The following is a 23718-nucleotide window of genomic DNA, read 5'->3' on the forward strand; positions in this document are numbered from 1 at the left end:
GGTGTATAGAGACTGGATGGATGGATGGATGGATGGATCTCTAAGAATTATTGCTCACAAGTGATTTCACTTTTTCTGGATGGTTACATCAAGATGTTTACATGAGTCTTACTATGACTCTATTAGCTCCACTTTATATCAACTCATTATCATTTTAATGAGTTCAAAAGATCACACTCACAACTTCAACCAGAGCAGATCAGCCAAAATAACTGAAAACTGTGTTTTTAGAACATAATCTGAATGAAAGAGTTCCATTTTACGACATATAAACTTGGACTCTACTGACTAACCTCTTTTTGACCTGAAAGTTATAGTCAGTGAAATGAGCTCACACAGACGTCTAAAATGTTAGAATACCACACTGAAAATGAGAAAAAAAAAATGACAACACAGAATATTATCCCCACAATTAAATAAACTTTGATGCCTTTCTTTTTCATTAGGGGTGTATTCATTTACACACACACACACACACGTTTGTACTTCTTAGTGAGGACATCCATAGGCGTAATGCATTTCCTAGAGCCTTACCCTAACCTTAACCATCACAACTGATTGCCTAAACTTAATCCTTACCCTAACCAAACCTCAATTCATACTTGTTCTCTAAAAACAAGTCTTCACCCTCAAACATGGCTGTTTCAAAGTGAGGACCGGCCAAAATGTCCTCACTTTGTAAAAATGTCCTCACTTTGATAGTTAAATGCAGAAAATGGTTCTCACAATGTAGCAAGTACAAGAACAAGAACACACACACACACACACACACACACACACACACACACACACACACACACACACACACACACACACACACACACACACACACACACACACACACACACACACACACACACACACACACACACACACACACACACACACACACACACACACACACACACACACACACACACACACACGTGTGGATTGATGAAGAAAATAGCACACCTTTTCCATCTGCAGCTGTTTTTCAGATCTTTTGATTGAATTATTCTTTGTTTTGTCTTACTGTCTATTGACCCTTGTGTTTACCTACGGCCCCCTCCCTACCCTCTGGTCCATCCTTAGACCATCCCTATAGAATGTGGAACTCTCCAGACGTTCTGATCTTCTTACCTTCACAGACTCCTGCTCTGTGTTGTTCAGCCACTGTACACCAGAATACCACTAAACACCCCACTACAGCAGACTAACAAGGACTAAGGGTGAAATTACTTCAACATTCCTCAGTGTCAGTACCAACACCTGAGATACCTGTTGTTTATGTTTCTATATCTGTTGTTTACTGTTCTGTTCTATACATGTTGTTTTGTGTTGTTAACCTATTGTTTACTTGTATTGTATGCCTGTTGTTTAGTGGTGTTTACCTGTTGTTTACTGCACTTCTTTGGATTTCAGCAGTTTTCCAGCAGCTTTTTCAGAGCTGTGATTTATTTCCAGGAAGAACTTGGAGCCTTACACTGACTTATTTCAGTTCTCACTTTATGATTATTTAATATTATTAGCATTATTTATTATTTATCATGATTTCATTTAGTTTGACAACCTGCCCTGAATTCTGCATCTTTGCTTTCCTGTTGGATTATAAATCAGTGAAAGCAGGTTTGTTGAAGTTCTGCTGTTGCAGTCGCATTAATCCCTGCAGCAGCAGCAGCAGTTTCTTGTAAAGCACATGCTGCAGCGGCTGCATTCCTTTAAAGCACGTGGGTCTGAATGAACTGTTTACCCCGAACCTCCCTTCCTGCAGCCACAGACAGCTGCTGTGACATCACGGTGCTGCTCTCTGATTGGCTGTGGGCAGGAGCTTTATCAGGAGAAGGAGGACGTCCAGAGGAGGCGCTGAGAGTTGAAGGAGGCTGCAGGACCGAACAGACAGCTGCACATAGTGAGTCACTTTATTCTGTTATTCAGTTTATTCTATTATTCACACTTAAATACAGTTACAGTAAGTGTAGTTAAATTATTTAATATAGTTATAATTACTGCAGTTAAAGTAATTAATATTGTTATAGTTACTTCATATAATTATATTTAGTAATTGTGATGAAATTAGTTAATATAGTCATAATTACTTTATTTACTGTAGTTACATTGGTTTATATAGGTATAATTAATTTAGTAACTGTGATAAAATTAGTTAATATAGTCATAACGAGCTGAATCACTATAGTTACATTAGTGAATGCTTTTTTATATACTTTAGTTACTGTAGTTAAAGTAGTTAATATAGTTATAATTACTTTCGTTACTATAGTTAAATTAGGTAATTTAGTCATAATTGCTTTAGTAACTGTAGTTAAATGAGTTGGTATAGTTGCAATTATTTTAGTTACTGTAGATAAATTAGTCAATGTGGTTATATTTACTTTTGATACTGTAGTTACATTAATTAATATCATAATTACTTAATTAATCATAATTACTTTAGGTATTGTAGTTAAATTGGTAATATAGTTAGTTACTTTAGTCACTGTAGTTAAATTAGTTAAAATATTTATAATTACTTTAGTTACTGTTTACAAATTTGTTAATTTAGGTATAGTTACTTTAGTTACATTAGTTATTCTAGTTGTAATTACTTTAGTAACTCTGATTATATTAGTCAATATAGTCATACTTACCTCCATTGCTATAGTTACATTAGTTGGTACCTTTTAATTGCTTTAGTTACTGTAGTTAAATTAGTTGATATAGTTATAATTACTTTAGTATTTGTAGTTAATTAATATTGTTATAATTACTTTAGTAATTGTAGTTACAAAAGTTATTATATTTATAATTATTTTAGTTACTGTAGATAATTACTTAATATAGTTAGAATTACTTTAGTTACTGTAATTTTAATTAGTTAATATAGTTATATTACTTTACTTACTTTCGTTAATATAGTTATAATTACTTTAATTACTGTAGTTACATAGTTAATATAGTTAGAATTACTTTAGTAACTGATTAAATTAGTATAGTCATAATTACTTTAGTCACTGTAGTTACTTTCGTTTATATAGTCATAATTACTTTATTTACTGTAGTTACATTATTTAATATGTTATAATTACTTTAATAACTGTGATTAAATTAGTTAGTAAAATTATAATTACCTTCATTACTATGTTACATTACTTAATACCTTTTAAATTACCTTAGTTACAGTAACTAAATTAGTTCATATATTTATAATTACTTTCATAATTGTAATTAAATTATTTAATATAGTTAAAATTACCTTAGTTCCTGTAGTTAATTTAGTTCACATAGTTATAATTACTTTAGTTACTACTTTTTTCATTTTGGCAAAGAAAATCCATTAAATGAGATGGTGTGTAGAAATTACAAATATGACAGTTTTTCATCTTCATCAGTTAATGAATATTTTCTCCTGGCAGCTGCTGTTTCCTGTATATCTGAAGCCATGGGGAACGACCACTCCATCCACAACAGGACGCCCTACACCTGGTACTACCGCAACGTGACGTGCGATGACGTGAGTTCTCAATTCTGGAAGTCACAGTTTCACAGTTTCACTGCACAATATCCTGTTTTTTTCTGTGTTCTGTCCTGCAGAGTGACAACACACTTCCAGGCCACAGCTCCCGCAGGTGCACAGCTGCAATGGTATATTCTGATGATTTGAGACTGAAGTATGGAAACCACAGCGACTGGGACCTCAGATGTAGAATACACGTATTTAATTGTTCATACGACCTGAGAGAGAGCAACAACCACCAAAGGTTTGAGCTGGTCGACAACGCATCCGGCAACATCGTCGACAGCTGCCCCAATTTTGGTGAGGATCTGTCCAGAATCAGGAAATCAGTGATTAATCAGTAAATACACAGCAAATTAAGGATTAATCAGCAAATCAATGATTAATCAGTTTTCAGTGATTAATCAGGTTATCGATGATAAATTAGTAAATCAGTTTGTTTTTTCCCAGTGATTAATCAGTAATTCGTCAATACATTTTAGATTAATCAGTTTATCGGTGATTGATCAGTTTATCAGGGATTGATCAGTTTATCAGGGATTAATCGATTTATCAGTATTTTCACAGTAAATCAATGACAACCCAGTGAACCAGTAAAACACTCAGTAAATCAGTGATTAATCAGTAATTCTGTGATTATCCAGTAAATCAGTGATTAATCAGTCAGACAGTGGTCTCACATACTTCTTTGCAGTGAATCTGACTTTGTGTGACTAATTAGCTCCAGTTAGCTACAGGTGACCATAGTTAACTCCTGTTACCTTCAGTTAGATACAGGTATCTCACAGTAGCTCCTGTAAGTGCACATGGACTCTTGTTAGCTCACATTCGTTCTGGTTACCTTCTGTTCTCTACTTCTAGTTCCTGTTCCAATCTATTACCTCCTATTAGCTCTGATTAGCTAACATTAGCTCACATTACTCCTATTAGCTCCTGTTACATCTGATTAGCTCTTTTTTATCCATTTTACCTCCTGATGGTTGTTGTCTCTTTTTTGTTTTTCACTGTGGCCCATTTTTAATCTAAAGTCCTGCACCTCTACAGAAACAGCACAGGCAGTTTGACACAGGTACCAATAGTTTGCATGTTCTGAAAAGACTCACAGTCTTCTAACATTATTTTGTGCCACATTTTCACCATTTTCTTCTCAAATGAATAGTTTAAACAGACAAGGAGTTTTATCTTTTCGGGACTTATCCATTTAAAAATTACACAAGGAACAACTGATAAATTGCGGTGTGTTTCTGAGTCCCATCATTGTGTTTGTGAGTCCATCTATATTAAATGGCCACATTCTATGGTGCCATGATTTCTTATCATTAAAAACAATTTTAAAAAATGCTGGATTTCTACTAAAAAATGCTGCATTTCTATAAAAAATGCTGCATTTCTGACAGTTCTGTATAGGGGAATGAGCAGCCTTGGTGGAGGACTGCGCTCTCTAAATGTTTTTCTTGTTGACATTTGTTCTGTCGGGAGAAAACAGTTTGTATATTTCTGGAGATGGATGTTGTACAGCTCAGTTCTTTAAACATCCGCCCACACTTCTTATCTCAACCGGCCATGTTTCTGCAGAGTAGGGTGTGGTTAACTTTGTTCTCTGAGCGACCTTGGTGTTCTGTATATAACCCAGAACCTTTTAAGTCAAAGCACATAAGGTTCTCACAATATTCTCTGCAGCGTTGATGTTCTGCACCTAGTATAAAGATTTCACAGTTTAGAGGTTCTGACAAAATACACCCTGATAGTTTCATACTCTGAGCTCCAGCAGTTGTCTCTTTTTTGTTATTCACTGTGGCTCATTTTTAATCTAAAGTCCTGCACCCCTACAGAAACAGTACAGGCAGGATGGCAGAGGAACAAATGGTTTACAAGTTCTGAAAAGACTCAGTCTTCTATCATTATTTTGTGTCACATTTTGATCATTTTCTTCTCAGATGAAGAGATTAAACAGACAGGGAATCTTTTGAATCTTCAACAAATTATAACTGAGTCCTACTGACAGACGACATCTCTGAGTTCTATCTCCCTTGTCATGATGTTCTGGTTCCTCAAAGCTGCAGGACTTTCGATTAAAAATGATCCACAGTGAGGAAAAACTGAAAGGGTTAAAATGAAAGCAGATGTAAGATTTATCATCACTCTCCTGCAGCTCGTCTGGAAGAGGAGCAGCGAGAGAAGGAGCGACGGCAAAAGGAGGAGGAAGAGAGAAAGAAACGTCAGGAGGAGGAGAGGAGAAGGAGAGAAGAGGAGGACAGGAGGAGAGAAGAGGAGGAAAGGAGGAGAAGAGAGGAGGAGAGGAGGAGAGAAGAGGAGGAAATGAGGAGGTGGAGAGAGAAGGAGGAAAGAAGGAGGAGGAGAGAGGAGGAAGAGAGGAGGCGGCAGGCCCAGCTGGAGCGAGAGAGGAGGATCCAGCAGCAGATCGATGAGGAGAACCAGGCCTCTCACCAGAACCTGACCCAGGCTTACCTGGACCTTCAGGAAGAGCGGAACCTCACAACTCGGAGGTTCCACCGAGAGCAGACGATCGTCCTGCACCAGCTGGTGGAAGATCACACCGCTGAGGTCCACCGGGACGAGGTACGCTCCTTATTTATTACTGATAGCACATCACCAAAGGCAGAAAGTAGTTGTATCTGTTCCAAGAGTTCAGCAGACATTCAAAAGGTCTTCAAGAACCAAAAAAGAAGAAAGATTTTTGTTCATCCAAGTCATGGCATCCAAAGAGCTTCAGCTGAAGGCAACTGGACTTCCTCTTAAGTCTGGATGGAACTGAGAGTAAACTTCTCTTCTTGGTTCTTGAAGTTGTTATTTCATTTTATTTATTTATTTGTTCTTAAAAATGCTGTTGACAACGTCATCTACTTCTGTTTATGTTTCATAAAGACATTCTCAAGAGTGTTTTGAGACTGGACCCACCAAGGTCTTCTATTTTCGGTTTTTGAAGATGTTTCGTCTCTGACAATAAAAATATGGGAATTTGCCTTCGACTGAAGCTCTTAGAATTACCGACTAAATTTTACAGACTGATGAGTATTTGTTTTTTTATTTTTATTTATTTATTTACTTATTATATTTTTAATCATCTGCTTTTTTTTCCCTTGAGTACCAAGTGAAATACGAAGTTATATATGTGACATCAGGGCCCATCAATAATTACATCAAGAATATTACCAGATTTTAGAGACAAAACATTTGCATTGCACTTCCATCCATCCATCCATCCATGTTGTGGTGGCTGCAGATGAAGCAGTTCATTCCAGACATCCCTCTCTTAAGAAACACTTTCCAGTTCCTCGTGGTGGATCCTGAGATGTTCCCAGGCCAGATGAGATATGTAATCCTCCCTCCAGCAAGTTCTGGGTGAACCCCATGGTCTCCTCCCAGGAAGACTTGCTTGGAAAATCTTCAAAGGAAGTTTCCAAGGAGGCATCAGCATCAGATGTCCGAACCATCTCAACTGGCTCCTTTTGATGCAAAGGAGCAGCGACTCGACCCCGAGCTTCTTCCAAATGTCTGAGCTTAGCCACCCTACAGTGGAAACTCATTTTGACTGTTTATAGCCACAATCCTGTTCTGTCAGTCAGTAGCCAGAGCTCGTGACCATAGATGAGGTTTGGAACGTAGATGGACTGCTAAATAAAGAGCTTCCCCTTCAGGCTCAGGTTCCATTTCACCATGACTGTCTGGTACAACACCTGCATTACTGCTAATGCTGCACCAATCCACCTGTCCATCTCACGCTCCATTTCCCATCACTCACAATCAACCTTCCAAGATATATAAAGTCCTTTGCTTGGGAAAGCAACCTCACAGTCCACCGGTCTGTCATTCCACAGGCACCGTCCCTGATGACCATGTAGCACTGAAGAGGAATGTCAGCCATGATAGTCCAGCAATGTCATGAGTCTTCCACATCTCGGGATGAAGTTTGTCCACACCTGACACTTTGCCACTGAGGAATTTCTTGACTACCTCAGCAACCCTCTACCACAGATATGGCTGAAACTTCCTCTGAGTTTTTAGGCTCTGCCTGGGTTTTTCAATGCTTGGAGGAGTTCCTCAAAGTGCTATTTCCACCAACCAACAATCCTTCCTGAGGCATCTAATGGTTTGCCAGATCCTCCTTGATGTCAACTGAAAGTCTTTGTCCATAGGCTCTGCCAACACCTGAGTTTTTAGCTCTTGCAATAGCCACAACTGCAGCCCTTTTGGCTCCTGGTACTGAGTCAGCCAGGGGATGAAGGCCTCTATCTTCAACCTGACTGCCTCCTTCAGTTCCAGTTACAACAGCCACCTCTGCAATGGAGTCTTTGAACATGTCCTAGTCAGAGCCCATGTCCCCAACCTCCCCAGGACGCAGGAAAAACTCTTTTAAGGTGGAAGTTGAAAAACCCCATGAACAGGGTCCTCCACCAGACATTCCCAGTTCTCCCACAATACATGTTGGGATTTACCAAGTCTGTCCTGGTATCCAATCCAACTCAACACCAGGTAGTAATCATTTGATTATGATTATGATAAGACAAGTTGATCTTTGACCTTTGGCTGAAGATGCTCTAGTATTAAATGCACTTATGATGCCATCTTATACTCGTATCCATGACTAGCACAGAAGTCCAGTAACAGAACACTACTCAGGTTCAGATCAGACAGGCTGTTTCTTTCAATCATCAGTCAACAACGTGTATTTACAGAGAGGCAACCTACTGGTTCTTCAGAAAGAATTCCAACAAAGTGGCCCTCAGCTGGGGGGTTAACAATATCCTTCCACCCACCTGGTGCCTCTCATCTTGGGCGGCTCCAGAAACGGAGTTCAACACTTTTCTAGGAGTGTGGTTCATTAACCTTTGCTGTCCTGAAAGTTAATCCAACCATTGCTAGTCGCTATCTCTCCACCTCCTGCTACAGCTCAGGTTCCTTCCTGTCCAGTGAAGTGATGCTTCATGTCCCCAACCGATCTATGCTACCAGGGGTTTTATGAATTGCTCTTTGTCTGGTCCCTGCCTCAGGACCAATTTGCCTTGGGAGGCCCTTTCAGGGGCTCTTACTCTTGATAACATAGGTACCAGGATCACATGGTCACTCAAACCCCTCCAGCACAATAAGGTAGTGATTATTCTTTTACATTTGCATCACACTTTCATAGTTCAATCAACAGCGATACCATGACAGGAAGATTCAAGCCCCACCTTCGGACCTTTACTCAAACTTCCTCTCATCAAACACTTCACCAAAATCTGTTTCTGAATGTATCTGAGGAGAACTGATCCTCCTTCACACAAAGGAGGGTCAGTCAACATGACTCCTCATCTCTAGCGGCAGTGCTCCCAGAATGTAATGGAGGAATTATATCTGTAGAATGTTTTTCAGAAACGGTCCTTTTAGAGGCGCTATTCTACAACTATCTCTGTATTGTGAACTGTCCCTGTGAAATCTCACTTAGTAACTGTACCTGTAGAACCTTTCTGAAAACCATCCCTGTAAAACTTCTTTTATGAACTATCTCTGTTGGACCTCTTGTAGGAACCTTCTCTGTGGAACATTTGTTGGAAATCATTCCTGTACAGTACAACCTCTTTCAAGAACTGTCTCTGTAGAACTCGTGCAGAGACTGTTGTTTGTTCTGGTCACTCTAAAGACCGAAAGGGTTGATTAGGGGTTCAGTGTGGAATATGTTCACCTGAACAGGATTCCAGCAGTGGAAAGACGTCTGTACACATGGAAGGGAGGTGTGGAAATGGCGGATCCTATGACACAAACCATTCTTTTCCTTGGCCTTCATGCTAGCTTGTGGTGTTTCTTCAGGTGTGTTGCCTGGTTGTGTTGTCTCTGCACTCTTTGCATTTGCTTCACTTTAAGCATTTTAAATATCAATGCCGATCATGTTCATTCAAGTGCAAGAAGCAAAGTTGTGATGAAGATCAGTGTTGGTTAAGTTTTGCAGCCCTGTGTGACATTCTACACACCACTCTGCACAGTTTATGTTTGAAATTGGCACTAATGTTGTGCTCTTGTTTTTGCTTATTTTCAGTCTGCTGATGTTGCTGAGAAATTTGAAGAGCTTTTGGATAAGTACCAAATCATGGAGGCTGAAAACGAAGAAAGTGACCTGGAAGACAGGATGAAGACACTCCAAAATGAGCTCACGCAGAAATATTTCCAAGAGCACCAGATCCCTGTTTGGTCACTGCTCGCTTTGGACCAGGCAACCGGATATATAGATCTGTCTCTGACGGAGAGGCTCAGCGTCCTGGAGGCAGTGGTGAAGGTAACCGTGGAAGGCAGTGATGATTTCGAAGACGTCCAAGACAAGAAACTTGAATTCCTCCTCAGCTTGCAAGAACAGCTACATGTTCAGAATCCAACACTGGCCCAACAGGTTCTGGTAAATGTCCTGAACGTGACTCCACAGCTGACCGCAGACGCAAAGGAGATTCTCAGTCACATCCTCTTCAACAAGATCTGGACACCAAAGGAAATCAAGCTTTTCATTGGGAGGGCCCTGAGCTATAATCAGGACACAGTGACGGAGATCCTTCGTAGAGTTTGCACCTACAGCCTAAATTGCATCATGGCACTCACTGCTCTGAATGAGAGACGCCCGCAGGACTACATCCAGGACTGCGTGTCCGATGAGCTGGACAAAGACGTGGATACTGTCCTGAATGAAATGCAGGACAAAAACTACCCAGATGATCTCCTGTGGCTGCTGGGAGATGTGTTGAGGTATATTGAAAAAGAATTGCCACTACACCAGCGTGTGGACATTAATACGGCGATGATTCGTGAATGTAAAAGGAAGATTATGTCACTTGATTTGTTGGCACCTGATGTTGATGTTCTGAAGAGAGTGCTGGTTGTGTTGTCCATCGCTGTGAAAAGGTGCACCACGATAACTCATTGGAAGGGCGGAAGAGTTGAAGGCTACTTCCCAAGACACTCTCAGCTGGCAGCGTTACTGCTGCTGCTGCTGTCACAGCTTAAAGAAAAACGAGGTTGTCTTTTGGAAATTGGCACTGGGGAGGGCAAGACGTGCATCTTAGCCATGTTTGCAACCATCCAGGCCACCAGAGGTGCAAAGGTGGACATCGTGACGAGCTCCCCTCTGCTTGCGATTCGTGATCGAGAAGAATGGAGTAAATTATTCGATATATTTGGTGTGACATCATCCGTCGTGCCTCCACCAAATATATATAACTGCTCTGCTGAGCATCAGGAGGAGCTGATTAAGGATGCGTACAGCAAGCAGGTGGTTTATGGAACTGTCGGAACATTCGCAGCAGATGCACTAAGGCAGGAGTTTGAGAAGAAAACTACTCGAGGCTCCAGGAAGTTTGGCTGTGTGATTGTGGACGAGGTGGACTACATGACGCTGGACAGTGGAGTCCAAGTGACATTTTTGTCGCACCAAGCTAGCGGCTTGAGACATGTTGAGCAGGTCCTGGCCAGTATCTGGGCCCTGATGTCCGCCTGCCGGCCAATAGAGCTGCTTGAGACAGGGGAGATCTGGTGGGGAACCAGGATTCAGCTCTTTCACAAGATCGCACTGCAGGCTATGATTGGCTCTGAGTCTGGGAACTTTTCAGCCAATGACATCCTGGTGATGGGCGTCAAGAAAGGGCTTTACTCTCAACAGGACCTGGATACATTCAACAAAGCAGAGAGTCAGACAGACACTGACGGCTGTGAGGAGACCAAGCTTGAAGCCATTGAGAAAATCATGGCCAATATTGGACCTAAAGAGCAGTACGAGCTGCTGAGCAAAGTCAGGATGATGACAGGAAACAGTGTGAATGTAGATTATTACATACTGGAGAACAACCTGGCCAGACTATACGGGGAGGAGTCTCATGAAGACTCAAACGTCAGCATTCTCCTGCTGCAGAAAGGCCAAGCCTGTGAAATCATGTCTGAGGATTCGTTAATCGAAGTGACAGTTGACAAACTAAAGTCCAGAATTAAATACTCCCATGACTGTGACCTGGACTCCTTGGAGGAATCTAAAGGTTTCATTGTGATCCCGTCTTTCTTGAAGAAATACATCGAGAATCATTTGCCAGTTTTTGCTGAGAACGCCTTGAAAGCCATCCGGATGACACGAGGAAGAGAGTACATGATCGACAAAGCTCCTGAAGCTGACAGAGTGGACTCCAATGATGCAGAGAGTCACAAGTATGATGCTATAATTCCTGTGGACTTTCAGGCCAGTGGAGTTCTGGAGAAAAACCGGCGCTGGGGTGATGGCCTGCAACAGTTCCTGGAGATGAAGCACCAGCTAGCAATTTCATCACTGTCCAATGTGACAAATTACATGTCAAATGTCCATTTCTTCAAGAGGTACCTGAGAGGGAAAGGTATCTTTGGCGTCTCTGGGACATTAGGGGGCAAAGCTGAGAAAGCGTTTCTGGAACGGCATTACAAAACAGTATGCTATGTGATTCCTTCTCACCGCCAGAAAAAGCTGGTGGAGTTGCCAGCAGCGCAGGTGAGTGGAGAAAGGTGGATCCAGGTGATCTGTGAATCTGCATGGAGAGCTGCCGACAGGGGGCAGGTGGTGCTGATCATCTGTGAGGATGTCAAGACCGCAGATGAGCTGAAGGCAACAATGCACGACAAACGAAGCAATGACATCACCATGTACACTATCAGCGAGAAGCACAATATTGAGAAACAGAACTTCGGCCCCGGAAACATCATCATTGCCACAAACCTTGGCGGCCGTGGCACGGACATCCACGTCCAACAACAGGTGAATGAGTGCGGAGGCCTCTTTGTTCTCCTCACGTACTTCCCTGGAAGTCAGCGCGTGGAGAGGCAGGTGTTCGGACGCACCGCCCGTAAAGGAAACCCGGGGATGGTGCAGATGATCCTGAACCGCGACCGTCTGGCAGTGGCGTATCAGGCCCAATCGACTGAAACCATGAGGCTGCTTAGGGAAGAGCATGAAGTGAGCCGGTTAGCCAGCATGGAAAGAGATGAGCTGTTTGAAATTGATTTGAAGGAAACTTTATTTTCTAGGTTTTGTGAGTTCCTTGCTGACTTTGACAAAAATTTCACACACGATGAAAGGCGAGACCTCACACAAATAAAAGCGAAGGACATTCCCAAGTGCTTTAAGAGCCACTGCTTGAAGTTTGACTATCAGACTGCACTGAACGCTCTAAAAGAGTCGTGGGCTTTGTGGCTCATCTTCCATGAAGGGCACATCAGCCAGCATGAAGACATCGACATACTGAGCAAAAACCTCAACAGACACTTGGAGGAAACTGCAAATGACATCCTGCATGGCAGAAGCAACAACTTCTATGACTACATTCGACAGGCAAAAAGCAGAACCGACTTGTACTGCATTGACAAACACCAATGTGACTACGGAGCGATAGCATACTGGAAGAGTGCTGCAAAGTGTGACCCTTTCTACAGCGCTGTGGCTCTTTATAACCAAGCGTACATCACCATGAACCTCACAAAGAAAGACTACAAAGCTGAGGCTAAGAGATTACTGGAGGAGGCCAAGACTGCGGTGGATGTCTTTCTGTCAGAATCTACCAACACTATGATGTTCTGCAACCTGTCAGTGATCAGGGACTTTGAGCCGCACCACAAAAACAGCAATCTGCAGGCACAAATGACCGCCAGGATGAATATCTTCAAAGCCTGGAAGGGATACATTGAAAATGCAGTGGCAGTTCTGGAAAAGCTTGAAAGCAACAAAAAGGAGGCAGTTGCTGAGGAGACTAGTGTGTACAAGCTTTCAAAAAACAAGGATCCCATCACAACTCACGAGCTGTTGGTCCTCTATGAGTACGGCCTTGGCATCGTGTTCGAGGTCAAAAAGAAGCCAGAGTTCTCCTATGATGCGCTCGCATGTTTCCTTCTGGGCGTGTTTCAGGTGGCAGCAGGCGTTCTTGTTTGTGCTCTTTCCGGTGGCATCGCCAGCCAGTTTGGACTTGGACTGATCAGCGAGGGTGTGTCCGACATGATTCAAGGGATCAAAGGCATGATACAGGGAACCTTCGACTGGGCCGAGTGGGCCATCGCCAAAGCCATCAGCATCGGGGTGTCGCTGGTCTTCGGTGGACTCAGCCGACTCAGGAACGCTGCGAGTGCGGTGCGTAGTGGTGCCAAGGGTCTGATGGCTGGTGCAAAGTGCAGCTCCTTCACGGTGAAACATTGTTTGACAAATGCAGGCAAGTATGCCGTTCAGGAGCTGGGGAAGCAGGGATGCATGACTGCTGTGGGCTATGCTATTGACAAGGGACTGAACGCTGTGTTCCAAAACGCTCTCCATGATCATTTCAAGAAAAGGACGACTTCCCTGATTAAATCCAACAGCAGCCTGGACAACGCCCTGAAGGATCTTGTTTGCTCCGGAGTGCCAAAGACCGCCATGGAAAATGGGATGACAGACTACAGAATTGTTGAGGATTGTGAGGAATCTATGCGTCAGTCAGTGAACATGTTGACCAGCAGCGTTATTCCTGACCTGCTGATGGACTGCACCACAGTCACAAAGGCTCTCAACACACTTTCAGAGGTGTGCGGTACTGTAACGCAGCACATACAGAGCAAGAAGACTGCTGGGAGAATGCAATATGTGATGAAGGGTTTGGAAATTGCTAAATATGTTACAATGTCAGTACAAATACTGCAGTCGTACCCCACAGAGAAGGTCATCAATGATACCTTCGTCCCTAGGTTTTTGGAAAGCATGAAGCCATTGACACAAGAGAAGTACGACCGCGACGGACGGCACAAGCTGCCAAACGTAAAGCGCTTAAAAGAGGAGCTTCTCGAAGCCATCGCAGAGAGTGTTTCCAGTGAATTCATCAGTGCCTGTTCCAGACACATGACCGCCCTCATGAACAAAGCCTGCATGGCTAAAGTGACCTTTGTCGCCGGCAGCGCCGTCAGCAACCTTCTCGGCAGGACCGACACCCAGAGCTTCTTCACCAACCAGGTGTACAAGCACCAGGTGAGACAAACCTTGCAGAGTCGCTGCCAGGACCTGCCCGAAGAAGAGAAAAGGGACTTGAAGTGTTATGTCGACGATATCTGCGACATTAACCGTCCAGCCACAGCGGTGGACATCCACGTCCTCACCCAGAGTGAAGCCCTGCAGGGCAAAGGCATCAAGCTGATCGTGGTGGACAAAGATGGGAAGAAACTCTCCCAGGATTACTATCCGGGGATGGACGAGTCAGCTGGAGACATCGTCCTGCAGCTGAGGAAGGAGCCGGAAAACCCCCAGAGGTGAGTGAACCTCTCCCAGTGTGGCCATGGAGGAAACAACAGAACAGAAATACTCCAGTACTGGAGAAAAAATACAGAGCAGAGGAAAAAAACACTTGATTACTGCAGGAAAACGATGATGGTGGTGGTGGTGGTGATGATGGTGATGATGATAATGATGGTGATGGTGATGATGATGAGATGATTATGATGATTTTGGTGGTGATGATGATGATGAAGAGTACTCCAGTAAATATACTCGGTTACTTTGTTGTTGAAATAATCTCAGGATCTTCAACCTTCTCAACATCTGTGCTTCGTGTTTTCCAGATCAGAGGGATTTTTCTCAAAGATGACCAAACGGGTCCGTGGACAACAGAGTCCATCCACCGGACATTTTGAGATTGTGCGGCCGGATGGTTCCGTTGAGCCAGTGTACTCTGAGGGTCACAACTGCCTGTATCACGCCGTTGCCCAGGCAACCAGCACAAACCCCAATACCAGAGAAGAGGCGGCGATCCTTCGCAACCAAGTCAGACAGACGGTAAGTTTCAGTGTTCGACCAAAGAAAAGCACAAAATCACATCAGCTGTGTTCAACCTCTGAACTGCAGCTCATTTCCACTCACTGTGGGCTCTTTTCCCACTAACTGTGGGCTCATTTCCACTCCAATCTAAAGTCCTGCAACTCTATGGAGTCATGAAATAGAAATGAGAAGAATTCTTTAGTCTTAAATGCCGTTAATCATACAAACTGCTGTAGTTTCCAGATATTCCCTATACACCTCACAGTCATCAGTAGATGCTACAGTTTCCAGATGTTCCATAAACTCCTCACAATCACTGTTCACTGTACAGAATATTTGATGGTCTGCTGTGTCGCAGCAATCTGAGGCCATGTTTAAAATCCTACATGGTGAAATGATCTCTGGTTGTTCTTCTCAGCTTCTAATTGATGTGGACCGATACGCTCCGGTCCTGAAGCTGCAGAGAGGATACGAATCATCATACACTTCATCTGGAAAATACTTAATCATTGGAGGCTGCAGGAAGACCCGAAAGGAGGCCAAAGACCGGTATAAAGAGCACCTGAACATGACGCGACAGGACGATTTAACTGAGAACGATGCATCTGTGATCAAAACTTACAAGCTGGGAATGGTTGGGACGTACAATGAGTAAGTTCTCCTCAAAACACTCCACCAAAAACTTCATAAAATATAAAAACACACCGAGTTCAACTCGTGTTTTAGTCTGTAGTACTTTAATTTTAACAATTTTTTTACAGTATTTCATAAAACCAGGTTGAATTTGCATGTCTAATGTAAAACAGCGTTCATGAATTATAGAAGAATAGAAATACTTTATTGATCCACAGCGTTGTTTCAGCCACAGCTGCTGGAAGGTGATGTCTGTTTCTTACAGTGTTCTAAAAAGAAGTGACAGTTTAGGTTTGACTGGAAATTAATGAAAGCTCACTCTGAATGCGTTTCTCCTCCGAAGTATAAAAATTTTGAGGAAGGAGAACGGATCTACCAACGTCAGACGGGACAACAACAACAACAACCGCTCTCCGGTGAATGCTGACCACATCCCGCCCATCAACACCTTCCAAAGGGCCTCACAGATGCTGCAGGACCTGGACGCCATCGCCAGACAGGAACTCCAGCAGAAGAATCCCAAACTCTATGAGATGATGGATGGCAAAGGAACCCACGGGCTCTGCAGAGAGGTTCTCACTCCACATCACCAGCTTGCCCTGACCACCGGCAACGGAGACGATGCTCACTTGATCAGGTGAGAGTCCCTGTCCTCAAGTACGAGCTGATCCCTTCAGGGAACTGAGGTCCTGTTGTTCTACCTCGCAGGCAGACGTTGGCTGAGAAGTTTGTTCGAGGAGATGTGGTCAAAGGGATGAAGATGTCACTGATGGCGTCCAATCCAGAGATTTCCCAGAGACTGATCAGGCATGCAGGTACAGAAATGTCTGGCTCGTTTGTCACCATGGAAACCGTTTCATATCAAAGTAGAAATAATCAGAAGAAAGGCTGCTCAGCATCTAGCAAAGTCTTCATCCTCCTGGAGGTTTCCTCCTTTAGAGCTTTTCAACATCCAATCAGGATCAACTTAATTTGGCTTTTCTAACAAGAATGTACAAAAAGACTCTTTCATGTCAAAGTGAGAAAGGATCTCCTCAATGTAACGTCAGTTAATTATAAAGATCAAATGTAAAATCAGTGATTCCATCAGAGTTCCAGAATGGAATGACATGGGTGATGTCAAAATTGTCTTTTGCTTTTCAGTACTTTAAATTGGGATACAAGTATTAGTAGTCATTCCAATGGTAGTATTATGTATGTTTTGTTCTTGTTGAAATGTTAGTTGTTAAAGGTGACTACCTTCAAAAAGTGTAATGACATGTTGACATCCATTTGCAATGCATACATGTAATTATAACATACACATACAAATTACATGCACTAACTTGAATTCAGGGAGCTCTGTAGTAGTTCATGCTTCATTAATTTAAAAATAACAACAATAATGTTGAATTTTACACTATCAGTGCAGTGGGATTAAACATGTTAAATTTAATTATACAAAGTCATGTTACAAGCAAAAGAACCTATACCCAAGTTATAACTTAGGTATACCTAAGTTATACCATTACACTTTTTGAAGGGAGTCACCTTTAAGAACTAACATTTCAAAAAGAACTAAACATACATAATACTACCATTGGAATGACTACTAATACTTGTATCCCAATTTAAAGTACTGAAAAGCAAAAAACTATTTTGACATTACCCATGCCATTTTGAGTAAGAATATTTCAGTAACTACAACTATAACCCTGCTGCTTTTTTTTGTACAGTGGTAGAAGACAGATGGAACTGTCTAGCAGAAAAATTTGGGGTCTCTGGGACCTGTCCCACACTGAGATTTTTGCCACCAAAAATAGCCAATTAAAAATCTCGTCCAACTTTGGGAGCTCATATTTTCCAAACTGAGGTACCTAGAAAGCGCCAGTTTGCTAAGTTATCACACAAGTTTGTGTAGAATGGAACCCAGGGGTGTTAGAACACTTCTGTGCAGTATTTCTACTACTTTTAAGGTCCCAAACCCCACTCGTGAGTAGGTATCTCTTAATTTGTAGCATTTTTAGCAAGCCCCCATGGCCTGCAGAGTGTAGGGAAACACCTGGGGATGTTTGTGTGGCACTAGCTACATGCAGAGGCCTTGTTTACCAACTCACAGCTCTCTGGTATATCTAGAGGCTGAGAAATAACCACTTAAAGTTGCAAAAAAAACGCTGGCGAGGCTTTTTATAGCCCAAATTCTGAGAATTTCAGAGCCCCACAACTCAGAAACTATTTCAGCTACAGGCCTACAATTTTGCATAGAAAGTACAGCCATGGCCATAAGTTTGGACACAGCATGACTTACTATGTCTGTTTTGATGTCTATTACAGAACACAATTAATATTTTTTGACAGCACCAGTTTAATTAGTCAACAAATCAACAAGGGATATAATATTATCAATAAATTCCAACAATTGGAACAACTTTGTTCCCAAAACATAATAGAAGAAAATAAAAAAAATGCAGTACTTTCACAACCGAATTTGGTAAGAATAACAAAATGACACCAAACTCTTTTGATGTTTTTTTTTAAATATGAAACTTAATATAGTCCTCAGGAGTTGTGTACTGTATTGTAAGTGACAATTTTGTGGTATTTTCTAAGATTCACAAGCGTCATGGTACTTGTGTCCAAACTTATGGCCATGGCTGTACTTTTGTGACTATCTAATGGCATACAAATTTAGGCCTAATTTGAAAATGGTGCAGCAACACCCCAAGGAATATCTGGTCATTTCACCTGGAATGACCCAGGAGTCTTTATCCTCCAATCACTGACCACAGATCATCCATTAATAACTATTGACTTCTAGAACCAACTGCCTGCTATGAGTTCAGTTAGAGTCTCTTCAAAGAGGGTTCATACTTGTCAACCAGTTATTTTATGTTTTATTTCTAACTCTAACTTTGTAGAAATCAGTTTTACTATGAATGATTCAGTGTTGAAAAGCAATAAAAGAAGAAAACATCCAGCTGGGTCAACACTTTGTACAGTCCTGCAGATGAATGACAGTTATTCCAACCAGCCAGGACAGAACCGTCTGGTGAAATATCCTGATTCTAAGCTCAGCGTTGGTTGATTTTCCTGAAGGACCAAACATCAAAGATGAAACAGAGGACTATCTGAAAGTAGAAAATCAGAAGATTCTGTTTCGATGGTTTCAGGCTGCTAAGTGTTGTCATTGTGGAGATGTTTAAAGAACAGTGGTTCAGACAGTGAACATATTTCTGTATTTAATGGATCAACACTCCTCAACACCAGTCCTGTTCTGTCTCCGTGACAGAAAGTCAAGGTTTTCTCATTACTCCGATGTTAAATTAATGAAATATTCTGTGTGTGATCTCTAAATTTGTTTGGTTCAGGACTCCCCCCGCGAGGCAGAAGACGTGACGTGATCTCCAAAGAGGCAACTCGGCATTACCATCACATCGGAGACAAACTGCTGGTGGAAAAATACTCTGAGATGGGAGTGATCGACCGGCAGGGAAAAGAAAGACTCAACAGTTGGTTGAATGAAGGAAAACTTTTCTCCACCAACACACCAGAATATCACGAGCTGCTCAACAACCTCAGAGAGTTGAAAAAGAGTCGGGAAAACAGATGAGTTTGACACAAAACCACTGCAGAGATACATTATCACCACAAAGACACAAAACAACTGTTAGGATTTTTTAAAAATTATTTCTATTCAACATACTTAATAGTGATATACACACTGCATTATGTGCTACATAAAAAGTTGTGTTGACCTGTGAATGAATGAGAGGTTCTCAAGCAGCTGCTCCACTGAACAGTAACAAAGATGAATAGTACCAGGTCAAACAGAGAGCAAGTACATCCACTTACAGTCAAGACACATCAGATGCGCAAAAATGCACTGCAGACACACAAACCCATGCACGCTCACTGCACACTTACACACACATACTCAATAATCAAGGCCACCTTAAGACATAACATCATGTGAAGAACATAAAACTGATAAAAAAAATACTTGAGACCGGAGACACACAGTCACCCACATTAAAATAATGATACCACAAGACTGAGAAAGTAGACGATAGCTAATGCATATGACTGTGATAATGGACCATGGTTAATCATGAAGACCTAAAGACACAAATATACACGTCATTCATAATAGAGAGGGTTTCTCTTTCCGTACCTGGAACTGATGGATTGGAGGATCATATGGTGAGAGGCTATAGACCAGCCTGTCCACCAGTGAGAGAGAGTAAGTCTAAACCACAGCCCTTCTCCAACAGTTTTTGACCAATGAGATTGTTGCACATTTTCACAAATACACTCTGTACACTGTGATTTTCAGCCATTACTGGGAAGACACCTTCAGGTTAGCACCTCTGTTTAACTCTAGTCCTCTGAACAGTAATGGTCCTTGATCAAGCTACTTGATGCAGTATAAACAACCTCAACTGAGAGAAGTTGCCTGTCTTCGCTCTCTAAAATGAACTCACTCAACAGGTTTCTCATTTTAGTCATTTCTGTCTCTCAAGAACGTTCAAATGTTCTGCTTTATATAGACACAAAGCATGGCAACAAAAACTGTGTCTTTGAATAAAAAGCACGACTTTCATTAGTGGATCACTGAAATGACCCAATACTCAAAAGGTATTATGCATTTTTATGGGACGACTCAGTTTTAAGGGTTAGTATGGTATTCCCTATGTGTTTAGTATTTGGGCTGTGACTGTACGAAAAGAAATTGCACTTTAAGACCTAAAAGACACACACACACACACACACACACACACACACACACACACACACACACACACACACACACACACACACACACACACACACACACACACACACACACACACACACACACACACACACACACACACACACACACACACACACACACACACACACACACACACACACACACACACACACACACACACACACACACACACACACACACACACACACACACACTTTAGATTTCTTCTAGTTATTTTTATTATTATGAACAATATCCTCTTGTTGAAAAAAAAAATGACATAACATATGTGTAGACTCCTGGTCCTAGGAGGTTAAAAGTGTATAATCTGCATACAGTGCTGTGAAAAAGTATTTGCCCTCAGGCAGTTGTTTAGTTTTATCATCCACACCTACTTATGATTTCTGCCAGACTTGTTGAATCTAAGCATCACTAAATAGAACCTGTCTGGTATTGTGAAGTAACTAATGGGGCTCAAAAAGCAGCACATGAAGCCACGTTCTAAAGAGACTGAAGAACAGATGTGAAACAAAGTCACTGACATTTATCATTCTGGAAATAATTACAAAGCCATTGCTGAGGCTCTGGGACTCCAGAGAACCAAAGTGAGAGTATTTATGCACAGAAACAGAACAGTGGTGAACTTTCCCAGGAGTAGCTGGCCTACCAACAGTTCTCCAAGAGCGTGTTGATATCTAATCCAGGAGTCACAAAATGACCCAGATGAACATCAAAAGATCTACAGATCTCAGTTAGGGAGAAAATCACATCCATGGGAGAGTTACAAAGATCAAACCACTACTGACCAAAAAGAACAGAAAGGTTGGTCTGGTATTTACAAAAAATTATCTCAGTTAACACCAACACTTTTGGGATAACATCCTGTGGACTGATGAGTCAAATGTGGAACTTTTTGGAAGACATGAGTCCATTACCTCTGGTATGAAGCCAATATTGCATTTGACAGATGAAAATGATACCAACAGTGAAACATGGTGGTGGGAGTATACCCCATCATGAAAGAACACAGGCAGAAAGGTAAACGGAGCCATGCCATGGGACGGCATGGCTCAGTGGGTAGAGTGGCCATCTTGTAACTGGAAGGTTGCCGGTTCGATCCTCAGCCCGTTGTGCTCATGTCGAGGTGTCACTGAGCAAGACACCAAACCCCTAATTGCTCCTGATGGGTTGTGGTTAGCACCTTGCATGGCAACTTCCGCCATCAGTGTGTGAATGTGTGTGTGAATGGGTAAATGTGACATATCATCATGTAAAGCACTTTGGATAAAAGCGCTATATAAATACAACCATTTTACCATTTCCTGCACTAGTTGTGGACAAACTATACGTAGATGGGCAGCTATTTCGAGAATCTTCCATTACCCCCTGGCTCTTCTAATAACAATAATAAAAATCTTAAATACTTAGTATACCACTTAGTAATTTAGTTTAGAAAACATAATCAACAAAAAAAAAAAATCAAAATCACACAAATGTAAATGTGTCACTCTCCTTATCTACACTTCCCACTGGAGAACCCCCTCCTCCTACTTTTCTGTCTCTCCCTCTCTATATGTTTCCCTTTACCCCTCTCCCCCTCTCACACACTCACCCTCCTCACTTTCACTCACACCCTATGTACCCCCCCATGTTTATTGTGCTTGTATGTTTTATAACGTGTTTGTTGATAGTTTTTCTGGCAATGTTGTGCTATTATATAATGCATATATAGATCCTGACTTGCTATGTACATCTCTCTCCAACACCCACAGCTCACAGACAGCAACAAACAGCTCACAAGGACACACACAGACGATATTCTATATTGCTACTTATTCAATGACTGAACTTCTTTATGTTCAAGTTAATATTGTAGCCTGGAATGTTCATGGCATACAGTCACAAACAAAAAGAGTTAAAATTATGGACTATGTCTCTAAATTAAAAGGAGATATTTTGCTCCTCCAAGAAACGCATTTACTACAATCAGAAGAAAAATCTCTATGAGATTGTAATTATAATATCATCTTTTCATCTTGTTATAACGGCAGACAAATAGGGGCCTCCATTCTAATCCATAAGAGAGTACCATTCACTTTAAATAGCACAGTAACGGACTCAGAGGGCAGATATATTATTATCCAGGCATCAATCTTTAATAAATTATATTCAATTTCAAATCTGTACGCCTCGAATAATGATGATCCAGCCTTCTTTCACGTGGTTTTCTCCCACTTAGCAGACCTATCTGCTAACTCAACAACCATTATCGGTGGCGACTTCAACATAGTATTAAACCCGTCACTAGATCGATCTAATAGTCCAATACATGCAAAACAACGACAATCGGCTAAAGTCATGCAGGATTATATGAAAGATTTTGGACTAGAAGATGTCTGGAGACTCAAAGACCCAACAAAGAGGGACTATACTTTTTTATCTCAGGTACACCAAACATTTTCAAGAATTGACTTTTTCCTCTCAAATAACTCTATCGCACACAAAGCTACTACTAAAATTCTCCCAATCATTATCAGCGACCATGCACCAATATCTCTCAGCCTGCAAACAGATTCCATCCCTAAACCTCCTCAGACTTGGCGCCTAAACATCTCTCTACTCGAAGACCAGGAATTTGATCGAATAATAAGAAGTGAGTGTGGGCAGACTTTCTAAAAAAAAAAACAGTGATTCTAATGATGTATCTCCATCTTTACTTTGGGAAACTGGAAAAGCCGTAATCAGAAGCAAAATAATATCGTACTCCTCGTACAAGAAAAAAAAAGGATCAACAACTACAGTAGGAAACTGAGGGAAAAATTAAAGAACTTACAGAGAACTATGCAATAAATCCAAGTGATCAATTATGGTCTGAACTACAAAATGTTAAACTACAACTTGATAATATCTTATCAAAGAAAACAGAGTTCTTATTACAACAACTGAGATATGATTTTGAACACAAAAATAAATCAGGAAAATTTCTTGCCAACCAACTCCAGCGCAATAAAGAAAAATCCTTCATAACAGCAATTCAGGATCCCTCAGGAAAATACACTCAGTCACCCCAGGAAATTAGACTTTCTATAATTATTACCG

General features: G+C 41.5%; 2 protein-coding genes across 2 annotated transcripts in view; both read left to right on the top strand.

The window, feature by feature from the left end:
- LOC110947454 (BOLA class I histocompatibility antigen, alpha chain BL3-7-like) overlaps positions 1-23718 on the top strand; it is a 349371-nt gene that overhangs the window by 85105 nt on the left and 240548 nt on the right. The gene's annotated exons all lie outside the window — the stretch shown is intronic.
- Positions 1705-22027, top strand: LOC110971427 (uncharacterized). Its single transcript, XM_051956003.1, has 10 exons — positions 1705-1891; positions 3393-3490; positions 3571-3793; positions 5646-6073; positions 9528-14749; positions 15059-15272; positions 15673-15905; positions 16231-16524; positions 16596-16702; positions 19235-22027. Exons 1-10 carry the CDS (start codon positions 1720-1722, stop codon positions 19474-19476), a joined length of 7233 nt encoding a protein of 2410 aa, XP_051811963.1. The 5' UTR covers positions 1705-1719; the 3' UTR covers positions 19477-22027.

This window comes from Acanthochromis polyacanthus, chromosome 11 (assembly GCF_021347895.1).
Source record: "Acanthochromis polyacanthus isolate Apoly-LR-REF ecotype Palm Island chromosome 11, KAUST_Apoly_ChrSc, whole genome shotgun sequence".
Classification (NCBI taxonomy): Eukaryota; Metazoa; Chordata; class Actinopteri; family Pomacentridae; genus Acanthochromis; species Acanthochromis polyacanthus.